Below are 24509 nucleotides of genomic sequence, written 5' to 3' on the forward strand. Positions count from 1 at the left end.
CCCAGGCATGTTTTGAGAAAGTTTTCTTATAAGTTGACAGGCTTAGAAATGAACGAAAAGAGAATTGGGTCGGTTGCGACAGTAAAGCTGGTAAGTCTGCCCTCACCCACCTGCCATTGTCCAATGGAGAGAAACAGAATTTTTTCTATAAAAATACCAGTTTAATCACAATTTCCCCCTTTTTATTCATTTCAGATATTAACAAACTAAATGCGGATAAATGCATTCTGCTTCACAGAACAGTAAGTGTTCTAGATACACACAAACACTGGATCAAAACATCCTTGCAACTCCAGTCCTATAGCAATAATTTATTTTTCTTCAAATGTCAATTCTTCACAGTTTCAATACTGCAGCAGCAAATATTCCTCAGATAAAGAAAATTGTGGTCCATGTTTTAAAACATCTTAAGAGAACTAGAGATAAGTCAGCAAACTTCCAGTGCAGTTTGGGTAGAGCAGTTTTAGCTCGAATACCAAAGACTGGCTGTGGGAACCTGGGGGCAAAGGTCGTTGGTGGGAAAGACTGGGAACTTCCGCAGCACTTCCTCCCCCGCCACCTCCTGAGGATTTCTTCACGTAGATTGATGGCGGTGGGGGGAGCTCTGCAGCATTCGCATTCTGTTTATTGGTCCCTGTCACCCCAAGGGGTGTGATGGAAAATAAACAAACTCAGGCAGTACTTCCCACAGGAGCTTTCAGGAAATTTCAGAGCAAATCAGGCAGGATGAGGCCGGGAGGCTTCGGTTCGACACAGTTGATCCAGAAGTTGGCACAGCTGGCATGATACTGGTGTCCTCCATACGCCAGCTTGAAGCTGTCCGTTTCCGAGTTGAACGCCTGCCGGGAAGAAACAGACATGGGGGGCCAGTCAGGCTCCCTCAACACCTGGGCGCTGACCAGCAGCCAGCCCGGACCCCTCTCCAGCTCACAGAGGCTGAGGCCAAACTGGCGCACACACAAAAGCTGAGCAGGTGGCTACAGGAATTCAAGCGAGAAAGTTTTTCGCCGCTAATTAAAGGTATAAAAATATCTTTACTGTTAAACCCAGTTTCAGCAAAAGGAGGCCAAACTGTTCCTAGAAAAGGCAGACAGAGGCTGTGCGGGTCAGCAGGGGTCCTGACACTGGACAAAAACAGCCACGGGCTGGGGATCATTTTGATCTCTCTGTGAAGAAAGCAGCCCTTCCCTGAGGCTGGCATTTGACTATAACATGCCATCCCTTAAGTTTCTGAGGCTGATTACAGTCCTATCATGAAAGCAAATGAAAGATTAAAGACTCTTAGGGTCTAATGCCATTCGGAGCTGATAACCAAACTGACATCATTAAAAAGTCCAAATAGGTATAGGATTTGTAAAAAAATAAAGATGTTAAACACAGCAGAATGATTTCCAGATGAATAATGCTTACCGGTAAGTTACAGTCAGCCAGGCCTAACCTCAATCACTTCCGGGGTGTTTTGTAAAGCTCAACAAGTAAACAAATAAATAAAGCTCTAAACCCCAAACAACTTGTTTTTGTCTGCTAACGGCCAAGTCCTGAAGCTCTCTGATCTCATTCTGTGTGTCACTACCACTTCATCTTCCAGAAGCTGCTCTTCCTGTTACCCTGTTCATCCCAGAGGAAAATAACCGCAACACCAGAAGCCAGCTATGAGCCACAAGCATGCACAGCAGACGGAAGTGGACCCGCACGGACATGTTAGTTGACCGAATCAAACACTATGGGAACGAAAAGGACTCAGCAAAGGATCCATGATTGGAACAGCTCAGGATGGCAGTGGAATCATCGAATTTGCCTTCCACACTCAAAATTAAGATGGAGACGCTAAGATAACGCGTAACTGGTTCATACTTTTTTAGGATGTTCTTCTGCAGGCTTCTCTTCTTTCTGAAATAACGTTGAAACCATAAGGTCAACAAAATTCCCAGAACAGGGCCTCTGGCCTCCAAACGAGTCCTTACAGGTTTAACCTTTTCTCCTTGCCACCCCACTGTGCAGAGGGTGGGCAGGCACGTGCCAACAAGCCCGCTCCTTAGAAAGGCAGGAGCTGCCTCCACCCCTCGACAGCTCCCCACCGCTGCCCCTTTGAAAGAACATGTCTGCTTCTGTGGTCAGATTTCAGGGCTTGATAAACTCCCCTCCTCTGGTCACAGACCTTGCGGAGAAGGGCCAGATGGGATTGCCTCCTGGGTCGGTCAGGGAAGCAGCCCGTGCAGGGGAGCGGGGAAGGCGGGTGACTTACCCGGCTCCTGGAGTCCACGTTTAAAAGGCACACCCCACAAGCAAGCTCCTGAGCGTTTCTAATCCCGGGCCGTAGCATACAAGAGGAAAAATCCAGTGAATTTTCATCAGGCTGTGAGGACAAGACAAACGGGTAAGAAGCCAGGAGTTCCACACGCTGCTGGTTTCACTCCCTGATCAAACGTCCCAACAGGTCCAGCAGCAAATTCAGTCCACTCTCTACCACCACCAGTACAATTATTCCATTTCCCAGACGTTTACCGAGTACCTGCCCTGCTGTGTTCTAGTTGCTAGGGATGTTAGGATGAGCACAAAATGGTCCCTGTCCTCTGAGAGCTGTTTAGGGTCAGGGCGAGGTGGGTGTCAGGCCACACTGTGCCACGAGACCCACACTAGGCGTAAGGACCGAGCGCGGGAGCACAAGGGGGAAGGGGTGGGGCACTTACCCGACTCAGGGGGAAAGGAGCGTGGTGGCAGAGAATGCTTCTGAGAACTTCCAAACACGGTGGCTGAGTCCTGATGGGTGTTTGCTAGGTGAAAGGGGTAGGGTAGGATGAGGTAGGAGAGGGAAGGGTATCTACTCTATGTAGAATAAGCAGCCTGGGCAAAGGCCTCTAAGCAAAAGATCAGGTATGAGAAGAAATCTAGGGAGTGGGAGCTAAGCTTACGGAAGGAGGGAGGAGATGAAACTGGAGCACGAAGGCCTTGAAAGGAATATGAAGGGTTGAGACTCTATCCTGGGAAGCCCTAAGGGTTGTAACTAGATTGTAACAGGATCAGGTTTGTACTCTGGACAGAACCCTCTGGTTGCAACGCAGGCAGGCACTGAACTGGGGGTCTGGGCCTCTGTTACAAGGCTGCAGTAGCGAGACGGGTCCTGAAGGTCAGAACTGAGGGAGCAACAGTGCGGAATGGAGAGAAATGGACACATGAAGAGCTATTAAGGCCGAAGAATCAACAGGCCTGGCGGACCTGTTAGATGTGCGAGGAGGGGAGGGGACTGGGCAACTGAAAGGATTCACCCTAACGGGGCACGTGAGAGGAGAACCAGTTTGGGGATGGAGACTGGGGAGAAGAGTTCAGTTTGGTACAAGCCGAGTCGAAGCTGCCTGTGGGACAGCTGAGTTCTGATGCTATATGAGCAGGCAGATGGATATACAGGCCTAGCACTCAAGAACGAGAGATCTGGATGTTATCGGCTAGGGAGAATAAATATATTAACAGCTAACAGGTCAAGTCTTTACCCGTGCTAAGCAGTACACTAGGCTCTTTACATACATTATTTAATTTATTCCTTACCAAAAAATCTATGAAATAGGGAGCGTGTCACCCAATGATGAAAAGCCCAATGATTGAAAGCTGTTAATTTCTTAAAAGTTAAAATGCACATCTATTATGTGAGCTTGCAATTTCTAGATATTTTTATCTAAGAGAAATGAAAACATGTTAACAGAAGTCTTATACAAGAAGTGTTCATAGCAGCTCTATTCACATTAGCCAGAACTGGGAAGAGCAGGCATCTTTAAACAAGAAGATGGATTCAGAAAACATAGTGTATTAATACACTGGAATATTACTCAGTGATAAAAGGGATCAAACGGATACACACAACACAGATGAATTTTTACAACATGCTATGTAAAAGAAGCTGACGCAAGAACATATACACTACGTAATTTCATTTATATTAAGTTCTAGAACAGGCAAATCTATGGTGATGGAAATCTACAGAAAATGGATCACTGGCTGTTTTTGGAATCAGATCAGGGGATTGACTGGGAAGGGGCAAAAGGGAACTTTAGGGGGTGATGAAAACACTCCATATGCCGATGGGGTGTGTGCTACATGGTTGTGTGCATTTGTCAAAACTGGTCCAACTATACATTTAAGATCTGTGCATTTCATTGTATATATGTTATTCCTCAACTACGAAAAACACTTGAATAATAAAACAAGACAAAAACAACCAAAGAAAAGCAGAAAAAACAAAGCAAAAAACCAGAATGGTAGAAAACATTTGCAAATGATGCAACCGACAAGGGCTTAATTTCCAAAATATACAAACAGCTCATATAACTCAATAGCAAAAAAACAACCCAATCGAAAAATGGGCAGAGGACCTAAATAGACATTTCTTCAAAGAAGAAATACAGATGGCCAATAGGCACATGAAAAGATGCTCAACATCACTAATTATTAGAGAAATGCAAATGAAAACTACAATGAGGTACCACCTCACACCGGTCAGAATGGCCATCATTAAAAAGTCTACAAGTAACAAATGCTGGAGAGGGTGTGGAGAAAAGGGAACCCTCCTGCACTGTTGGTGGGAATGTAAGTTGGTGCAGTCACTATGGAAAACAGTATGGAGGTTCCTCAGAAAACTAAAAATAGAATTACCATAGGATCCAGCAATCGCATTCCTGGGTATATATCCAGACAAAACTATAATTCAAAAAGATATACACGCACCCCTATGTTCACAGCAGCACTATTTACAATAGCCAAGACATGGAAACAACCTAAGTGTCCATCAACAGATGAATGGGTAAAGACGTGGCACATATATACAATGGAATAGTACTCAGCTACAGAAAAGAACGAAATAATGCCCTTTGCAGCAACACGGATGGAACTAGAGATTATCATACTAAGTGAATTAAGCCAGAAAGAGAAAGACAAATACCATATGATATCACGTCTATGTGGAATCTAAAATATGACACAAATGAACCTATCTATGAAACAAAAACAGAATGACAGACATAGAGAACAGACTGGTGGCTGCACAGGGGGCAGGGGTTGGGGGAGGGATGGACTGGGAGTTTGGGGTTAGCAGATACAAACTACTACATACAGAATGGATAAACAACAAGGTCCTACTGTATAGCACAGGGAACTATATTCAATATCCTGTGATAAACCATAATGGAAAAGAATGTAAAAAAAAGAATGTATGTTATGTATAACTGAATCACTTTGCTGTACAGCAGAAATTAACACATTGTAAATCAATTATACTTCAATTAAAACAATTAAGAAAAAAAGATTTTGGATTCTTAATGTGTAAAAGTTAGGTATACATGAACTAATTTATTTCTCTTATATACGCTCTAGAGCAGAGTTTCTCAAACTTGGCACCATTGACATTTTAAGCTGGATAACTGTAAGACGAGCTTAAAAGACCTGTAAGACCTGTCCTCTGCATGTAGGATCCCTGGCTAATTTGGGGCAAAACTGCTCCCCTCCCCGACTATTAAGAACTGACTTTCCAAAGAGGAAGACGTATGTGTGCACGCATATAAATACATATATACACATAAACCCACACACGTATGTAAGCTGATTATAAATTTTACTGATATAAAGAATGTGCAGCCCACAATTTACAAATAGTAAAATATACCATCATCTTTACTGTAGATTCCACATAGTATCTTGTTCTCACAAAATGCTTTCTTGGATTTTTGCCCAACTCTTAGATCAACAACCTTCGCTTGCTTTCCTGAAAGAGTGTTAGTTCTGAGGTGAAGGCTGATGTTTTCATGTGAAGGACTACGCTAGACTGAAATGACTCAGACCTACTTCAGAACTTCACTTGTCTGTCAAATATATGAGTGACTTCTTTGCTGAAACAGATAATAGTTCTTGAATACTGGAGAATCTTTCCTCAACTTTTGGTTCTACTCACAACATAATGGCTACAGACACAGCATACTTTTAAGTTTAATCTACATTATTAACATTTTCTCTATCACCTTAAGTCTAGACAATCAACAAAACAAGTCAAGCCCTGATTTGAAGCATTTGCTGATTTCCATGGTATAAATGCTCCCCCTATGGTCGATTTCGAGCTACCAGTGTGATGTCACTGAACATGGGGTTGGGAAGAGATGCATGCAACACCGTCATATAGTATTTCCACATATGGATACAATGGACTAGGGTGACCAACTTCCTGGTCTGTGCCAGACTGTTGCCATTTTAGCTCTGAGGACACCCCTCGGTTCTGAGCAAACCGGGACAGCTGGTTGTCCTATGACAGACATCAACAACCTCAAACACTAAGGACAAAGCAGGTGGGAAAGGAAGTGAAGATGGAAGGGAGTCGATAGGAACAAAGTAAAAGGGTCCATTGTCCTGTCTTGAGAACCAAAAACAAGAGCAGAGCAAGTCAAGTGTGAGAAAGTTCTAGAGTTACCAAGTTGGGCTCAGAAAGATGTCTGAGTTTAAGATTGCCCAGGCTCTGCAGTGTGATGTGATAACACCGTCCAGTGTAATCATGCAAGTGGGTGGCTTAAGTGAAACAGAGACAAGGGGCTTGTAGTCCAGAGAATCAAGGATCTGGGAGCCTGGCGTGTTGGCTGGTTTTTCCTCATGAATACTGAGGTGACCAGGATGATGGCAAATTGGACAATAAAATAACAGCTACAAGTTCTACAGTTACTTTAGGCTGAACCACTGAGAAGTTACTATACTGTCTTTGTATTTGCAAAACTGTATTCTTCTCCCTAGAAAAATGTGTAGATTATATATGATATTTCTCCAACCATTTCTTTTTAATATGAAATAAGTATCTTTTAAAAATATTTATTTATTTATTTGGCTGCGTTGGATCTTAGTTGCGGCACTCAGGATCGTTGTTGCGGCATGCGAACTCTTAGTTGCAGCATGCATATGCGATATAGTTCCCTCACCAGGGATCGAACCCGGGCCCCCTACATTGGGAGCGTGGAGTCTCAGCCGCTGGACCACCAGGGAAGTCCCTCCCCATCCATTTCTAATTTGAAATAGTAAACCATGTGCTAGGTTCCATAAACCTCTCTTAAACTAACCTGAGCTGAATCCATTCGGATTACCCTTAAGGAAGGAAGGATACACAGTTCTCAAAGAAGAAAAAGGGAGGTGGAAGTTTCAACTGTGTGAACCTACATGGCCTTAGCCAAGCCAGAGGATAATTTGTTTGTTTTTTAGTGTAATCACGGCCAATTTGGTCAAACCTAGAAGCAGGTGGAATTATCATCTGTCTGCTGTCCAATTCTGTCCTTTGTAAAACAGTAACAATTTCACTTGCCCTACCTCCCTCCCTCCTTCAATTGGTGTTAGGACCCTCACAGATACATAAAAAGGGCTCTGGAAAGGAGAAAATACTCTAAATGATCATCACAATTATTCACTTTGACAAAATCTAACAAGCTTTTTGAAGAGGTTAAAAACATAGTAGTATGTCTATAATCTACATTATAGACATTTATCATGTTACTGAATGAGGACTAACTGAGAAATAATTAGAACCCGGGGAAACTCTGAATCTTGAAATCAAATCCAAGTTAATGAAAGCCCTTTTAATACCTGTTCACCAAAGGAATAAAAGAAGCCAATGAAAAGGTCATCTCCACTGAAAATCATAAGGCTCTGCATAAATTACCCTGTAGTCAAATTAATCTTTCAAATGATAAAATTAACCTTTATAAATACACATCTATTAGCAGGGAGATTATTGTAGTACACAGTGTGACACCAATCAAATGGCCCTAATTCTATAAGGAGGTATGCCCTCTACAGGCACCTTAAATTGTGTATCACCTACTTTAACTGCCAAGTATGTCACGCATTTAGTAAAGATTAAAAACCCAGCTATATTAGACATGACCTGCATACACTGACAAGTCCCAGAGTCAGACCGGGATATATAATCCTGAATCTTTAGCCAGTAATAAACTACTAAAATGGTATTCAAGAAAATCATTATTAAGGAAGAAGAGTTTGGTAGTATTTTAGTGTTACCAGTAGACTTATTCTCCTTCCTCCGGACAAATGTAGGATGGGCCTTCCCTGTCCTCTAAATTAGGCACAGTCGTGTAACTTGCCACGATGTTAACAGACTGTGAGTATAAGTAATATGGTCACTTCTGGAAGGAAGCAAGACCAATGTGCTATTTGTCATGTTCCCTTGATACTCCCATAGTGACCAACTATGTTCCACTCGGTGTTGGCTCTATCAACCCAGATCCCGGAGTAAGGAGGACATGGCATAGAGTCCCTCCAACTTGAGATGGAACAGGAGCTAGGAATAAAGCTCTGTTGTTTCACATTGCTAAGAACCGGAGCTGGGAGGTGTTGCTTGTTACCGCTGCAGAACTTAATTTGACTGATACAAAGAGTGATCTAGACACAGGTTCCACAAGCAATTCCACACCTTTGATTTTGGTTACAATGGGTTTTTTTTTCCTGGTAATTTTTCCTACTGCTACTATAACAAATTAGCATAAATTTAGTGACTTAAAACAACATAAATTTATTCTCTTCCACTTCTGGGGGTCAGAAGTCTGAAGTGGGTTGGCAACACTGTATTCCTCCTTATCCAAGCTCTAGGGGAGAATCTGCCTCTTTGCCTTTTCTAGTTTCTAGAGACTGCCTGCACCCTCTGTGGACCACGGTTCCATCTTCAAAAGCAATAGCGTAGCATCTGCCAATCTCTCTCTCTGCTTCGACTGCCACATTGCTTATTCTCATTCTTATTCTCCTGCCATCCTCTTACAAGGATCCTTGTCATGCCTCTGGGCCCACCCAGATAATCCAGGATAAGTTTCCCATCCAAAGACCCTTAACTTAATCACATCTGCAAAGTCCCTTTTACCACATAAGGTAAAACATTCACAGGTTCTAGGGATTAGGACGTGGACATTTTAGGGGGGTGGGGAGGTGTTATTCTGTCTACCAAATCCACCTTCTGCCAACTGAAGATAGCCGTGCAGAGACATGATTTAAGATTCTGTCTCTAAAACACTGTGCAGACTGGCAAGATGACAAAAATGCTATCATTACTAACAAACAAACTGTTCTGGGGCTTCCCGGGTGGCGCAGTGGTTAAGAGTCGGCCTGCCAATGCAGGGGACACGGGTTTGAGCCCTGGTCCGGGAAGATCCCAAGTGCCGCGGAGCAACTAAGCCCGTGCGCCACAACTACTGAGCCTGCACTCTAGAGCCCGTGAGCCGCAACTACTGAGCCCTCATGCCACAACTACTGAAGCCCACGCGCCTAGAGCCCGTGCTCCGCAACAAGAGAAGCCACTGCAATGAGAAGCCCGCACACCGCAACAAAGAGTAGCCCCCGCTCACTGCAACTAGAGAAAGCCTGCGTGCAGCAATGAAGACCCAACGCAGGCAAAAATAAACAAACAAACAAACAAGACAAAACAAAAAAACTGTTCTCCTGACATGCCACAGCAATGGGAAGTAAGTACTCTGAAATTCACTGCTTATTTTACATCAAAAGGAAGTACAGAAGAATTTTATTATACTGAGAGTAATAGTGGAATCACAGAGCCAGGGTGATTTTCAGTTGACCACAGGTCAGGAGAATAACAGTCCTGTCTCTTCTCGTAGATTTTATATGGCAAAAATGGATTAGTCTTGTTTTTCAGGACTAAGTCTTGGTTACCAAGCTACTGAACTTCAATTCAATCCACAAGCATGAGACAAAACTTTAAGATAACAATTCACTCATCTCACTAAAATAAGGGCTTTTTATCTCTTGAGAAAAAAGTTCCTTCAACCTGTGCCCAGAGGAGACAGGCTTTTGCCACAAGAGGGAGTTTTAGTCCATGAATAAAGGGAGCATGAAAGGGAAAGGGAAATGTTTGCTAGTATCACTTCCAGCCTAAAGAAATATTAAGGAGCCACAATTTGGAGGTTAAGACTGTGTACTCTGCTTTCCTTAGCCCAAGCTGCATCCTGGAACCTTTTCACTGGAGAAAATAAATGCAGCCTCCTTTTGATGGGAATAGTTTCATGGAGTCTCTGTTGGAAAAAACGAGTCTTTTTTTTTTTTTTCCCCAGTACGCGGGCCTCTCACTGTTGTGGCCTCTCCCGTTGCGGAGCACAGGCTCCGGACGCGCAGGCTCAGCGGCCATGGCTCACGGGTCCAGCTGCTCTGCGGCATGTGGGATCTTCCCGGACCGGGGCACGAACCCGTGATCCCTGCATCGGCAGGCAGACTCCCAACCACTGCGCCACCAGGGAAGCCCAGTTCAAGTAAGTTTTATAGACCGAGGACCTACTAGTTATCAAGAGGAAATGCCATGGTATAATCAGGAAAAATACCTGAGTAAAGAATGATTATTTTTCTGTCACAGCTAACCTGGTGAAAAAAGCAACTATAACTGGAATAGCATGGGTAATTGGAGAAACAAAGACTCCGCGGCGGTCACGTACAACGTGCAACGCATTCCTGTGTTGTCCAGCGGCAGATACCTGCCCTTCCCTGGTGCCTAAAAACTGTCAGGTAAAAATCACTCTAGCATCTAGACATGGATGCTAGAAATGGATGTTCCTAATGGGAGTTTGAAGGAGAGGGCAAGAATGCCTGTCCACTCTTCCCACTTACCTCCTATTTTGCCATGTGGAGGGATTTAGAACCACCATAAGTGAGAGGGCAACACTCCTAAGTTAGATGTGTGACCAAGCCCAACAGGCTTCCCTTGAAATCACAAAACCAAATTCTATGGCTTCTTTAAAAAGGTCTGAACGAAACTAATCCTTAGTGTAAAAAACCAGAACATGACTTATCTCTGAGTGGGGTGATGACAACAGAGGAGCATAAGGAAAGCTTCTGGGATGATGGGCTATTCTGTATCTTGATAGGGGTATGGGTTATATGAGGTATGCATATGTAAAAAACATTGAGTGGTATAACTAAGATTTTTGCATTTTACTGTATATATATTTTACAGAAAAAGAAAAAAGAAAAGAAAGGTCTGGAGGGGCAGAGTCAAGAAGGCAAGCCTTTCTCATGAGCAAGATGTACCAGGATGAAACTGACTTCCATTTCACCCACTGACAGCAGCTCCCTTAAAGCAGTAATCCAGGCCAAGATTCTCCCCAAATATCCTTTGCTCCAAACTGAAAAGGACTAATACATAATGAACCTGGTTAACACACTTGGTCTTTTGTGATACCTTTTCTTTAAAGAGTTCACGGCAAAGAAAGATGCTTTGCAACCACAGCCATCTTTTTCTTTTTCTTTTTTTTTCTGGCCCTGCTGGGCAGCTTGTGACACCTTAGTTCCCCGATCAGGGATTGAACCTGGGCCCTCGGCAGTGAAAGCGCCGAGTCCTAACCACTGGACCACCAGGGAATTCCCACAGCCATCTTTTTCTAATAGCACCAGAAGAGGTGGGTTTGTCTAGAAGTCTAGTTTTCAAAATGTTAGTTACAAGAAGAAACTGCCTGTCACCAGAACAAAGAAACTTAAAATCTAAGTGGCAAGGGGGACTCTTTTAAGCTACTCTATAATCCTGGGATACGAACAGGGGAAAAAGTGTACAGAAAAGAACTTGACTGTTTACAGCAAGTTGCTGCCAAGATAGACTCCTGGTGTTTCATCTCATTAACCTTGATGCGAAATAATAACCCACTCTTCCCCAAAAGGCTTTTGCCTTTCTGCTTTTACCCATCCAACTTGCCCATTTCAAGGAGGCAGCAGAATATAGTGGTTGAAAAAGGAGACTTAGGACTTTCAGACTGAGTCCAGGTCTCACCAATATCTCTGTGCCTGAGTTTCTTCATCTGTAAGAAAGGGGGAGAATAACAGTATCTACCCTCAAGACTGCTGTATTAATTATATCTATGTAAAGAGTTATGAATAGGGTCTAGCACACAGTAATCACCAGTAAAGGTTGGCTAATGATGATGCCGATATTTAGGCTTAACGTGGTCATATCAGCACAGGGTTAGGAGCAGAAGGTGGGTGAATTAGGAGAGACCCAGACCCACACTGGTCTCTAGATTCCTAAAGGTGAGACCTTTGTGAGACCGAGAGGCTGTGATGAACTGCGATGCTAACAATGCAAAGGGGACACACCTGGTAACATGTCCCTCTCCATCCCACAGCCTCACAGGCACGCCACGTACATTACCAGCCAACCAACTTCATGCGTAGCTGGAGTTAGGAAGTATTTTTTAAAAACACCAGGGTTTTATCACCCAAACACAACCCTATCACTATTCTGGCATATTTCCTTCTAGCCCTGTAGTAAGTGTTCCGTGTTATTTCAAACTTTATGCTTCTTTAAAAAATGGTGGCCTAACATCCTAGTATGAAGAGTCACACAACTAATTCTCCAGATTTGGGCTTTTAGGTTATTTTCAATTTTTCACTTTTACAGAGAACAACTTGTGCATTTAACTTGCTTCTTTTTGTGAGTTTGTACGTAGAACTCTTGCCTTAGGCAGTTTTCCGAGAAGTGGAATTACCAAGTCAACTGCTCTGAATGTTTTCAAGTCCTTTCATTCATTCAGCACTTACCGGGTATTTACACGGTGCCTGGCCAGACAGAAAATGAACAAAACGAGTTCACAGGTGGAAGGGAAAGCATGTTGCCAGACACCTTTCCCATAGGGTGGTACCAATTTCCTAATCAGGGCTTCCCTGGTGGCGCAGTGGTTGGGAGTCTGCCTGCCGATGCAGGGGACACGGGTTCGTGCCCCGGTCCGGGAAGGTCCCGCGTGCCGCGGAGCGGCTGGGCCCGTGAGCCAAGGCCGCTGAGCCTGCGCGTCTGGAGCCTGTGCTCCGCAACGGGAGAGGCCGCAGCGGTGGGAGGCCCGCGTACCGCAAAAAAAAAAAAAAAAAAAAATTTCCTAATCAATGAATTCCTAATAAATTCCCTAAGAAGTAGTCCAATTTTACCACATCAACACGATCAGCATTCAAATAAATAAACCAAACCCCGTACTGGGTTTATTAGGAGGTAAAAACTGAGATCTTATCTTAATTTGAATTAATGTTTACTGCTTAGCTGTGCCTCCTCTATGAATCACTTCATGTTTTGGTTCCGATTTTACTGGAAGCTGGTACAGTTCTCAGTAATTTATATGTTTTCTTTACAGAGCAAAGACTTGCGGTCACTGTCAGTATGCGCTGCCATACGTTTTTTCTCGTTTACCATTTCATCTATTTTTTTCCCGCTTGGAAGGATTTCCACTAATCTGTACTTGGAGCTATGCCATTCAATCTCTACGGAGAGATTTCCTAAGAAACTACTCAACGAAACCTGCTGCTTTCTTTACTGAAAGGATATTTTTGAAGATAATGTAGATTACGTTAGTTTCTTCTTTATGAGAACCCACAAAAGAAGTTTCTTTCTGAGTACCGGAATAATTATGCTTCCTGAGTAGAGGGTTTATTTTTATGTTGTAAACACAGTGAATCATGGAACTGATCACGTCTTCTTTACATCAGTGCCTAGAAAGGGTCAACTGTACAGCTCACCGCTAGCAAATGCCAGCACTTTTAAAGCACACATTTTTGGGGAATTCCCTGGTGGTCCCGTGGTTAGGACCCTAGGCTTTCACTGCCAAGGGTGGGTTCAATCCCTGATCGGGAGCTAAGATCCTGCATGCCTCAAGGCCAAAAAAAAAAAAAAAAAAGCACATATTACTGTACACTTCATACCTGACTTTAACTTATTTCCCTAGTTTCATTTTATTTTCCTTATCCATTTATTTAAAAAATTTAAACCAGTTATTAAAATAATGAGGTACAAAAATGCTTATCTTGCTTGAAAAAAACTGGAAAGTTCAAAAAAGTATAAAACAAAAGGTACAAAGTCCCACCAAACACTGTGTTAGAACACAAGGGAAAAAAGGACATACACTATAGGATATCACTTAACATGTGGAATCTAAAAAATACAAATGAATGTATATAAAAAATAGACTCACAGACATAGAAAACTAACTTATGGCCACCAAAAGGAAGGGGGAAGGCGGAGGGACAAATTAGGAGTATGAGACTAACAGATACAAACTACTACACATAAAACAGATAAGCAACAAGGATTTACTGTACAGCACAGGGAACTATATTCAATATCTTGTAATAACCTATAGTGGAATATAATCTGCAAAGAAACAAAAAAAACCAGATCATTACGCTATATACCTGAAACTAACATAATATTGTAAATCAACTATACTTCAATTAAAAAAATAAATAAAGGACACAGTCCTGCTTTTAAGGAGCTGAGAAGCTAGTGGGCAAGAAACAAGCAAACACAATTATCAAGAAGCGTGGTAAGTGCCCTGACAGAATGTGCTATGGACACACACAGGAAGGGCATCTAATGCAGACTGAAGGCCTCTTGGAATGAATTCTGGGACAAATGATGCAAAGTCCAGAGGGGACAGCAGTCTAACAGAGAGAGAGAGGCCAGGGCAGCCCAAGTGATGGAAAAGACCTTACTCACTGAGCTAAGGAGTTTAAACTTGACTCTGAAGACCACGGAGAGTCACTGCAGGATTTTAAATGGGGTGTAAATGACACAGATTAGCATTTTAGAAAAAGGCATCTGAGAGTGGTGTGCAGAACGAATTGATAGTGGATAAAAAAATGAACCAGTAGGGGGCTTCGCTGGCAGTCCAGTGGTTAAGACTCCGTGCTACCAATGCAGAGGGCGCAGGTTTGATCCCTGGCTGGGGAACTAAGATCCCACATGTCTCGCGGCCAAAAAACCCAAAACATAAAACAGAAGCAATATTGTAACAAACTCAATAAAGACTTTAAAAATGATCCGCATTAAAAAAAAGTCTTTAAAAAAAAAAGAATGCTATGAATTTTTGCCAAACTTGTTAAATTTAACCTCTTGAATTCAGTTTTATATAAGTATTTATCACCCAATGAACATAATTTTATCTCTTCTTTTCAAATACTTATAACTTCATTTCTTGTATTGGCCACACAGTATTTTTTTTTTTTTTTTTTTTTTATAAATTTATTTATTCATTTATTTATTTTTGGCTGTGTTGGGTCTTCGTTTCTGTGCAAGGGCTTTCTCTAGTTGTGGCAAGCGGGGGCCACTCTTCATCGCGGTGCGCGGGCCTCTCACTGTCGCGGCCTCTCTTGCTGCGGAGCACAGGCTCCAGACGCGCAGAGCTCAGTATTTGTAGCTCACGGGCCCAGCTGCTCCGTGGCACGTGGGATCTTCCCAGACCAGGGCTTGAACCCGTGTCCCCTGCATTGGTAGGCAGACTCTCAACCACTGCGCCACCAGGGAAGCCCACCACACAGTATTTTTAAAAAATAATTAGGTTATAAATTGAAAAATGGCCAAAGAAAACAAAATAAGAGATTTGGGAAATGATTCAAATGCTTTAAGAACTTAATAGTACAAGCCAGAAGCAACATAACAATGGAGAGAGGATGTGCTTGCCGTTGAAGACAGGTTACTGGGAGAGCCGGGAGTCCTCCTGACCATCAGTGCAGCGCAATGAGAACTGGCTGCTCTTTCAGATGGAGCACATGGTAAAATGTAAGGAAAAGAAGAAAGAAAATGGAACAGCATATTTATTCCAGCTGTGGAAGGAAGATAAACTGCGAAATAAAGGATATTATCACAGACAAACTGAATAAGTATGAATATATAAAAATAAAATAGTTTTGCCCCATGAAATATTTTAAAAAGGGGACGAGGACTTCCCTGGTGGCGCAGTGGTTAAGAATCCGCCTGCCAATGCAGGGGGCATGGGTTCGATCCCGGGTCCAGGAAGATCCCACATGCAGCGAAGCAACTAAGCCTGTGCACCACAACTACTGAGCCTGCGCTCTAGAGCCCGCCAGCCACAACTACTGAAGCCCGCGCGCATAGAGCCCGTGCTCAGCAACAAGGGAAGCCACCGCAATGAGAAGCCCACGCACCGCAACAAAGAGTAGCTCCTGCTCGCCGCAGCTAGAGAAAGCCCACGCACAGCAACGAAGATCCAAAATGGCCAAAAATAAATAATAATAAAAAATTTTTTAAAAATAAAAAGGGGAAGAAATAGAAGAGGAAAAAAATAACTGATGTAATCTTATACGCACACACACGTGTGTGAATAAGTCTATTACAAGTATGAAATATGTATGGTCAGTACAATATTTCATTGACTATATGGTCAAATGGTCAAAAGAGATAGATGATCGGTTTATACACAAAGGAAATAAAAATGGTAAATTATCATTTGAGACACTGGCTAGCCCCTCAGGAAATGAAAGAAATTAAAAAACACTTTTATGAAATCGTTTACACACTTGTTAACGTAAGAAATTGGCAAAGCTAGAACACAATGTAAAGAAATGTATACTTATGTATTGCTGACAGCACTGTCAACTAGCCCCTAAGCTCCCTGTAAATCCATATAACACATGCAACGACAGCTATATGCAGGCATGCGCGTACAATGTGCAGCCATGCACTCTGACCTCTTCAGTCCACTTGGAGAAACTATATCCCCAAAAAGGGAAACAGTCATTTGTTTAATGGTATTCAGAGTAAAACTATTCATAACAGGAAAACAATGAAAACAATCCAAGACCCTAAGAAAGTAAACCGGCTAAATGAACCACAGGACAGCAACAAGATGTATCATCCAGTCTTTTGTTTGTTTCACTTAGGTTTAAAAAAAAATTGTTTTTGAGGTATAGTTGATGTAGAATATATTAGTTTCAGGTATGTAACAGTGATTCACAATTTCAAAAGGTTACACTCCATTTATAGCTATTATAAAATATTGGTTATATTACCCATGTTGTACAATATATCCTTGTAGCTTATTTATTTTATACATAGTAATCTGTACCTTTTACTCCCCTACCCCTACTTCGCCCCTCCCCACTTCCCTCTCCCCACTGGTAACCACTAGTTTAGTTTGTTCTCTGTATCTGTGAGTCTGCTTCTTCTTCTTCTTTTTTTAAAAATACTTATTTATTTGGTTGTGCCGGGTCTTAGTTGCAGCAGGCGGGCTCCTTAGTTGCAGCAAGTGTGTGGGATCTAGTTCTCTGACCAGGGATCAAATCCCAGGCCTCCTGCATTGGGAGTGTGGGGTCTTAACCACAGCACCACCAGGGAAGTCCCGAGTCTGCTTCTTTTCTGTTATATTCACTAGTTTGTTGTATTATTTTTTGGATTCCACATATAAATGATATCACACAGTGTTTGCCTTTCTCTTAGTTCACTAAGTATAATATCCTCCAAGTCCATCCATGTTGTTGCAAAGGGCAAAATTTCATTCTGTTTTATTGCTGAGTAGTAGTCCATCTTCTTTATCCGTTCCTCTGTTGATGGGCATTTAGGTTGCTTCCATGTCTTCACTATTGTAAATAGTGTTGCTATGAACATTGGGGTGCATGTATATTTCTGAATTAGTGTTTTCATAGTACGGTTTTTTAAGAGGACACAAATGGGGACAGAAATAACTAGAAATGCAAAGGGAGAAACTCAAACGAGTGCTTTGCAAAACATGCATATACATATGTGACTTAAGAAGGATGTAGATAGAGAACATTTTCCTACACTCTCATTTTATTTAGGTACAACGGTCCTGGGAGCTATCCAGAAGCCAACATGGTACTATTCAACTAATGGAACAACTGTTATCTCCTTCCTTTAACATAGCTTGATACAGCAGGCACCTTCATCCTCCAATAAGTGCCATCATAGGAACATACACTCAGCTTCACAGCTTAGATTTCTAGAAGGAAAGCAACTGCTAAATTGTCTAGTGGGCTTACCGTGAGTGTGGCGAGTGACATGAAGCCAATTAGGTTATTCCATACTTTATCGATGTCCTTCAGCAACTGCTGGAGTTTCTCACTGCACACTGCAGTGGCTTTTATTCCCAGCTCCACACGTTTGGTTACCCTGTACACCTCAACAACACCTGACAGGGTGAGAGAGGACAGAGTTAGGTGCTGGAAGCGTACAGAAAGAGTTGAGCAAGACACAACAGCCTCACTGCTGGCTGATACTCTAGGTGGAAACTGGGACTGTATCTGGACAGACATGAACTTACTATTCTTTGGGACCAACCAACTCTTAATGCTGCAGTATAAACTCATTGGTAAGAGCACAGACTCTAGAGCTACACTGCTTGGATTCAAGTCCCAACTCTGCCACTTAACTAGCTGTGTAACCTCAGGCAGGTTGCATAACCTCTCTGTGCTTCAGTTTCCTCATCTGTAAAACTGGGATAATAGTAGTACCTCCTCAAAGGATGGTTGAATTAAGGGATTAAATGGGTTAATACTGTAAAAGGCTGAGAACAGTAGGCATTAACTAAGTATTAGCTATTTTTTTCTGGCTTCTTTATGAGTCCATTTGTTTGAATTTGGGAAATACCATTAAACTCACTGAAAATAGGAATATTAACAGTTTAAAAGAATCGGAATATCAGTATCACTACACAGGCACACCTCGCTTTATTGCACTTCACTTTGTTGTGCTTTCCAGATACACGTTTTTTACAAATTGAAGGTTTGGGGCAACTGTGCATCAAGCAAGTCTATAAGCACCATTTTCCTGACAGCATTTGCTCACTTTGCATCTCTGTCACATTTTGGTAATCTCACAATATTTCTAACGTTTCCATTATTATCATATTTGCTATGGTGATCTGTGATCAGTGATCTCTGATGTTACTATTGTAGTTGTTTTAGGGCACCACAAACCATGAAGCATGTGTTCTGACTGCCTCACTGACCTGCTGTTCCTGTCCATCTCCTCCACAGGCCTCCCTATTCCCTGAGACACAACAATACTGAAATTAGGCCAATTAATAACCCTACAATGGCCTCTAAGTGTTCATTGAAGAGTCTCACGTCTCTCACTTCAAATCAGAAAATATAAATGATTAAGCTTAGTGAGGAAGGCATGTCGAAAGGCAAGATGGGCCAAGAGCTAGGCCTCTTGTGCCAGACAGTTAGCCAACTTTCGAATGCAAAGGAAAAGTTCTTGAAAGAAATCAAAAGGGCTACTCTAGTGAAAATAAGAATGATAAGAAAGCAAAACAGCCTTATTGCTGATATGGAGAAAGTTTTAGTGGTCTGGATAGAAGATCAAAGCAGCCACAACATTCCTTTAAACCAAAGCCTAATCCAGAGCACGGCCGTAACTCTCTTCAATTCTGTGGAGGCTGAGAGAGGTGAGGAAGCTGCAGAAGAAAAAAGTATGAAGCCATCAGAGGCTGGTTCATGAAGGTTAAGGAAAGAAGCCATCTGCATAACCTAAAGTGCAAGGTGAAGCAGCAAGTGCTGATGGAGAAGCTGCGGCAAGTCATCCGGAAGCTCTAGCTCAGATAATTAACAAAGGTGGCTACGTTAAACGACAGACTTTCAGTGTAGATGAAACCACTTTCTGTTGGAAGATGCCATCTAGGACTTTCGCAGCTAGTGAAGAGATGTCGATGCCTGGCTTCAAAGCCTCCAAGGACAGGCAGACTCTCTTGTTAGGAGCTAATGTAGCTGGTGACTTTAAGTTGAAGCCAATGCTCATTTACTATTGCAGAAATCCTAGGGCCGTTAAGAATTATGCTACATCTACTTTGCCTGTGCTCTCTCTATAAATGGTACAATAAAGCCTGGATGACACACATCTGTTTACAACACGGTTTACTGAATATTTTAAGCCCACTGTTGAGGCCTAATGCTCAGAAAAAAAGATTCCTTTCAAAATATGAGTGCTCAGTGACATTGCACCTGTTCACCCAAGAACTCTGATAAAGATACACAACAAGATTAATGTTTTCATGCCTGCGAAACACAAAACATCCATTCTGCAGCCCATGGATCAAGGAATAATTTCAACTTTCAAGTCTCAGTCTTTAGGAAATACATTTTGTGAGGCTGTAGCTGCCACAGATGGTAACTCCTCTGATGGATCTGGGCAAAGTCAATTGAAAACCTTTTGGAAAGGATTCACCGTTCTAGATGCCATTAAGAACATGTGTGATTCACGGGAAGAGGTCACAATATCAACATTAACAGGAATTTGGAAGAAGTTGATTCCAACCCTCAGGGGTGACTTTGAGGGGTTCAAGACTTCAGTGGAGGAAGTAACTGCAGATGTGGTGGGAAGAGCAAGGGAATTAGAATTAGAAGTGGAGCCTGAAGATGTGACTGAACTGCTACAATCTCATGATAAAACTTAACAATGAGGTATTGCTTCTTATGGATGAGCAAAGAAAAGTGGTTTCTTGGGGTGGACTCTACTCCCGGTGAAGACTGTTAAAATGACAACAAAGAATTGAGGATATCACATAAACTTAGTTGATAAAGTAGCAGCAGGTTTTGAGAAGACTGACTCCAATACTAAAGAAGTTCTCTGGTGGGCAAAATGCTTTCAAACAGCGGTTTATAGTATATGGAAATGGTTCATGAAAGGAAGAGTCTATCGGTGCAGCAAACCTCACCGTCATCTTACGGCACCCCCCAGCCTTCAGCGACCACCCTGATCAGTGAGCAGCCATCAACATGGAGGCAAGAGCCTCCCCACCAGCAGAAAGATTATGACTCACGGAAGGCTCAGGTGATGGTTAGCATTTTCAGCAATAAAGCCTTTTTAAGTTAAGGCATGTACATTGTTTTTTAGACATGATGCTATCGCACACTTAACAGACTACAGTAATAGTGTAAATATCATTTTCCTATGCACTGGGAAACCAAGAAACTCATGTGACTTGCTTTATTGAGATATATGCTTTTTTGAGATATATGCTTTATTGCGGTGGTCCGGAACCAAACCCGTGATATCTCCGAGGTCTGCCTGTAATTAAGGAGTATCTCACTCCTCTGAATGCCCAAAGATCTACAAAGTCTGTGGCTTCATGTATCTTTTACACACTTAACAGGACACAGAATGGTTCTTTGCCTGTGGTCGCTGATTTATGGCTGAATTCTTTCAGCAAGGATGAGGGTGCCAAGGTCTCCACATTCTAAGGACAGCTGCCAGACGTACCCCCCAACCCCTCCACCAGCCGCTATAAGAGAGGACTGGAAGAATCCCAGGGGGTCTTCAGTGGTACATGCTCAGCCTCTGTACAGCACCACAGCTTGTCCTTCCTCCCCCAGGGGAAGGGCAGGAATCACAGTCCACTCTAAGCCAAGTGAGGGGGCTTCTCAGATGGTCTTCCACACTAGAAAACTAGTAGAAGGAAGGACAGGCACCCCATTACCCGGTGAACAACTGTTTACGCAGCAGAATTGTGCCCGTCTGGGCAGGACAGCGGAACCAGAGCAAGGCGGCAGGAGGAAGGAGAGCTCACATCCCTTCGCAGCCACTCATGCAGCAAGTATTTGCGAGTGACCATTATGTGCCCGGCCCTAGTCTAGGTGCTGAAGACCCAGCAGTGAGCAAAACGGACCCAAATCCTTTCCTTCTTGGAGGTTCGTTCTAGTGGAGGGAGACAGATAATAAGAACAGTAAGTAAAGCATTTAAGATATTAAAGGTGACAGGGCTAGGGAGAAAATCAAGCAGGGAAAGAGACGGGAAGTGCCAGGGTGGGGAGACACGACATGGCTTTGAGTAAGACAGGCCAGGAAGACCTCACTTAGAAGGTGACATTTGAGTAAAGATCTGCATGTGGCTCTGGCCACGGGACAAGCCTGAGCTTGGGGAGGAGAGGACCACTGAAATGGACAGGGATTGAGGTTTCATGTTGGACTGGCAAGTCTGATAGCTGAAGGTGGCCAGGAAGTTAAGGAATCTGTGATTCAACACAGCATGGTAAGAATTGACTGGAGACCCAGTGATTTAATTTTCTTTTTTAAACCAATGATTTAATTTTAATGCCTCATCTAGTTCAGACTCTTTGATAAACCAGTAATTTCACACTGTGTATAACAAGGACTGGGAAACCTGGCCAGAGAGACCCGAAGTCAAATAGTTGTTCCTGTCTGGGACTTAAGTGTCTTCTCTACAAATGCAGACGCTACTTAGTGAAGTCATATGTGGCTTGAGGGATCTAAATTAAGCTATGTAACATAGGGACAACTGAAAAGACTGCAAAGTGTCATGATTTTGGATAAGCAAAATATAAAAGCACATACCTAATAAGTATTCCATGCCTTGAGCTGACTGAATCACTTCTGTGCACACAGAACTACTACTGATTCCATTTAAGGTATCATTGGCCTTCTTAATGACCTACAAAGATATGAAATCACGTCACCTTATGTAATCAGGAAAAGTCATTACAAATCAATTTACTATCAGTAGAAAACCCAACAGAAAGCCAGGAGGTGTGGAAACACATGACTGATTGATGTATATAGAGGACTACGCTGAAACAAATCTGAGAATTTAACTTTGACACTGAAGAACCAATCCTTCATTTTTTTTGGAAGAGGAAAAATAGAGGTTCTTTAGCTTAAATATTATTTTAACTTGGGCAGAGATAATGATATCGTTTTGTTATGTCTTAAACACAGTGACCGAAGAGGGCACGGTAGTTGAGTGAGCTGTGTCTACTATCATAGATGGGAAAGAAGCCTTGCTTAAGACGTGTGACTTTCCACACAGCTTCTCTTTGCGCAAGGCCATCGAGGCAGAGCTCTGCGAGGCTATCCAAATGAACCCAGAAGGCAAGATATGTACGCAAGGGGCATTTCCGTACATGTGAACATCACGAAAGTGACAGACTCACCTCTAGGGCACTCCCTAGGCACCGCTGCCATTCATATGCATATCTCTCATTCTCCTGTGAATTTTATAAAAAGAACTGGGTCAAACCAGCAAGCCTGGAATCCTATTTGTTACTTCTGTCAATTCAGAGTACTGAAGACTTTCCTGTGCATGAAAATCACTCTAGTCCAAGCACAACTTATCTTTTTGAACCCACTAGTGACAATTTTTAATTCCTGATAAATGTAACTTCCAAGCACACGACTTGTAAATCTGAGGGAAATGTTTCTTCGTTGATTCCCTTTGTAAATGTTGCCTCATTTGTTCCACTAACAGCGGAAGCTTCTTTAAAGGCACTCACCATATAGGTAGGTGTCTAGTACAAGGGCCAGTATCAAACCACGGCTTCCGGCGCCACGGCTTCCCGAGTGTGCGTGTGCGCGTGTGTGCCAGGGAGGGACGAGGAGCGCTAAGAGTGTTGGCTGGAGGAGGAAGGCAGCATGGGACTACGGCGCTGTGAACAGGAGCAGTGAGAGGACCCAGGACATCTGCCCTTTCTCCTCTATTTTGATGCTTTACCATTCACTAAGATGATAAAGTCTACGTGCTCAAAAAGAACTCCGTGAAACACCTGCCTGCCTGTGAGGTCCCAGGAATAGTTCCAGTTTTAGGGTCACTGACTACTTTCAGTGATGCCACATCTGGGAGGTACTTTCACCTGGGGCTAACGTCACCATTCTCTCACTGTAATTACGTACTTTACGTCTGGTGCTTTGTGACGCTCTGCCCCTGATTCCCCAGGTGAAAGCTGCAAGCGCTTTTTCTCAGGGCCCTCAGGGGCTCAGCCCCCTGTGGACGAGGAGCCCGCTCACCTCCACCTCTCCTGTCAGGTCTTTGTACTTGTCGCGGATGACGGGCAGGGCGGGCTTCTCGCTCAGTGTGTTGGAGCGGTCTCTGAAAGGCTGCTCCAGGGCCGGAGAAGGAGAAGAACGGCTTATTTCTTTATCACCAAGGCTCAGACTCCTCTTGTGCGATCCTGGGGGAGGTGGATGGCACAAAGGTTCTGATTACTCAGCTTAGTGCAACCAGAGGCTCTTCCTTGCTAACACGACCCTCTTTTCTTAGATGTTTGTGTCAGGAGACGTTCACACCCCTCATTCAGCCTGTCTGGCAAGCTACATGTTGAACGCTTTCATTTGTTCTCTCTTGCTTGAGTTCCTTGCCTTTAATTTTCTCCATTACGCTTCTCCGATCTATCATAATTCTTCCATAATTCTAAGTGCGGAATCACTGGAGTCTGGAGGGCTAAAGGGCCCTTCTAAGTATCAGTGCATAAGAGAGGTGTGTTGCTTCTCCAGTCATCAGTTAGGGATTTGTACCGACTTCCTCCATCTCTCCCAATCTAATGGAAATCAACGAGCCCTTCTGTCAGGATGCGATTAAAGCAAAAGAGGCAAACTTAAATGCCTTCAGAGGACAGGCAAGCAAAGTAAATGACTGAAGAAGGTCAGCTGGAGATGGAAGCGGTGGGGACTGTGACACTGGGGGTGGGGGGGCACACCTCAGCTGTCAGAGGGGGATGTTGCTACTCAGCTCCAGCTGCCTGTCAAGAGGTGGGAATGTAGGCCTAGTACCGCCAGATGCTACAACTTTTCAAGAAAAGCTAGAGGGACCTCCCTGGTGGTCCAGTGCTTAAGACTCCATGCTCCCAATGCAGGGGGCTCGGGTTCGATCCCTGGTCAGGGAACTAAGATCCCACATGCCGCAACTAAGCCCGCACACTCTAGGGCCTGTGCACGGCAACTTGAGAGCCACAATGAAGACCTAGCACAG

At 43.2% G+C, this 24509-nt stretch overlaps 1 protein-coding gene across 12 annotated transcripts in view; it reads right to left on the reverse strand.

The window, feature by feature from the left end:
- Positions 1 to 154: 154 nt before the first annotated feature.
- SYNRG (synergin gamma) overlaps positions 155 to 24509 on the reverse strand; it is a 92429-nt gene continuing 68074 nt past the window's right edge. For 5 of the 12 annotated variants that reach the window (XM_032615733.1, XM_032615743.1, XM_032615739.1 and 2 more), the window contains 8 exons: positions 23549 to 23712; positions 22699 to 22752; positions 22103 to 22199; positions 17791 to 17939; positions 2691 to 2774; positions 2246 to 2356; positions 1855 to 1890; positions 155 to 839 (listed from right to left, as the gene is read on the reverse strand). In XM_032615733.1, the coding sequence (XP_032471624.1) occupies positions 708 to 839; positions 1855 to 1890; positions 2246 to 2356; positions 2691 to 2774; positions 17791 to 17939; positions 22103 to 22199; positions 22699 to 22752; positions 23549 to 23712 (827 nt within the window). In that variant the 3' untranslated portion in view covers positions 155 to 707. The remainder of the gene's footprint in view (positions 840 to 1854; positions 1891 to 2245; positions 2357 to 2690; positions 2775 to 17790; positions 17940 to 22102; positions 22200 to 22698; positions 22753 to 23548; positions 23713 to 24509) is intronic. The other 7 variants (XM_032615736.1, XM_032615742.1, XM_032615740.1 and 4 more) reach the window with 3 other exon arrangements.

This window comes from Phocoena sinus, chromosome 20 (genome assembly GCF_008692025.1).
Source record: "Phocoena sinus isolate mPhoSin1 chromosome 20, mPhoSin1.pri, whole genome shotgun sequence".
Taxonomy (NCBI): domain Eukaryota; kingdom Metazoa; phylum Chordata; class Mammalia; order Artiodactyla; family Phocoenidae; genus Phocoena; species Phocoena sinus.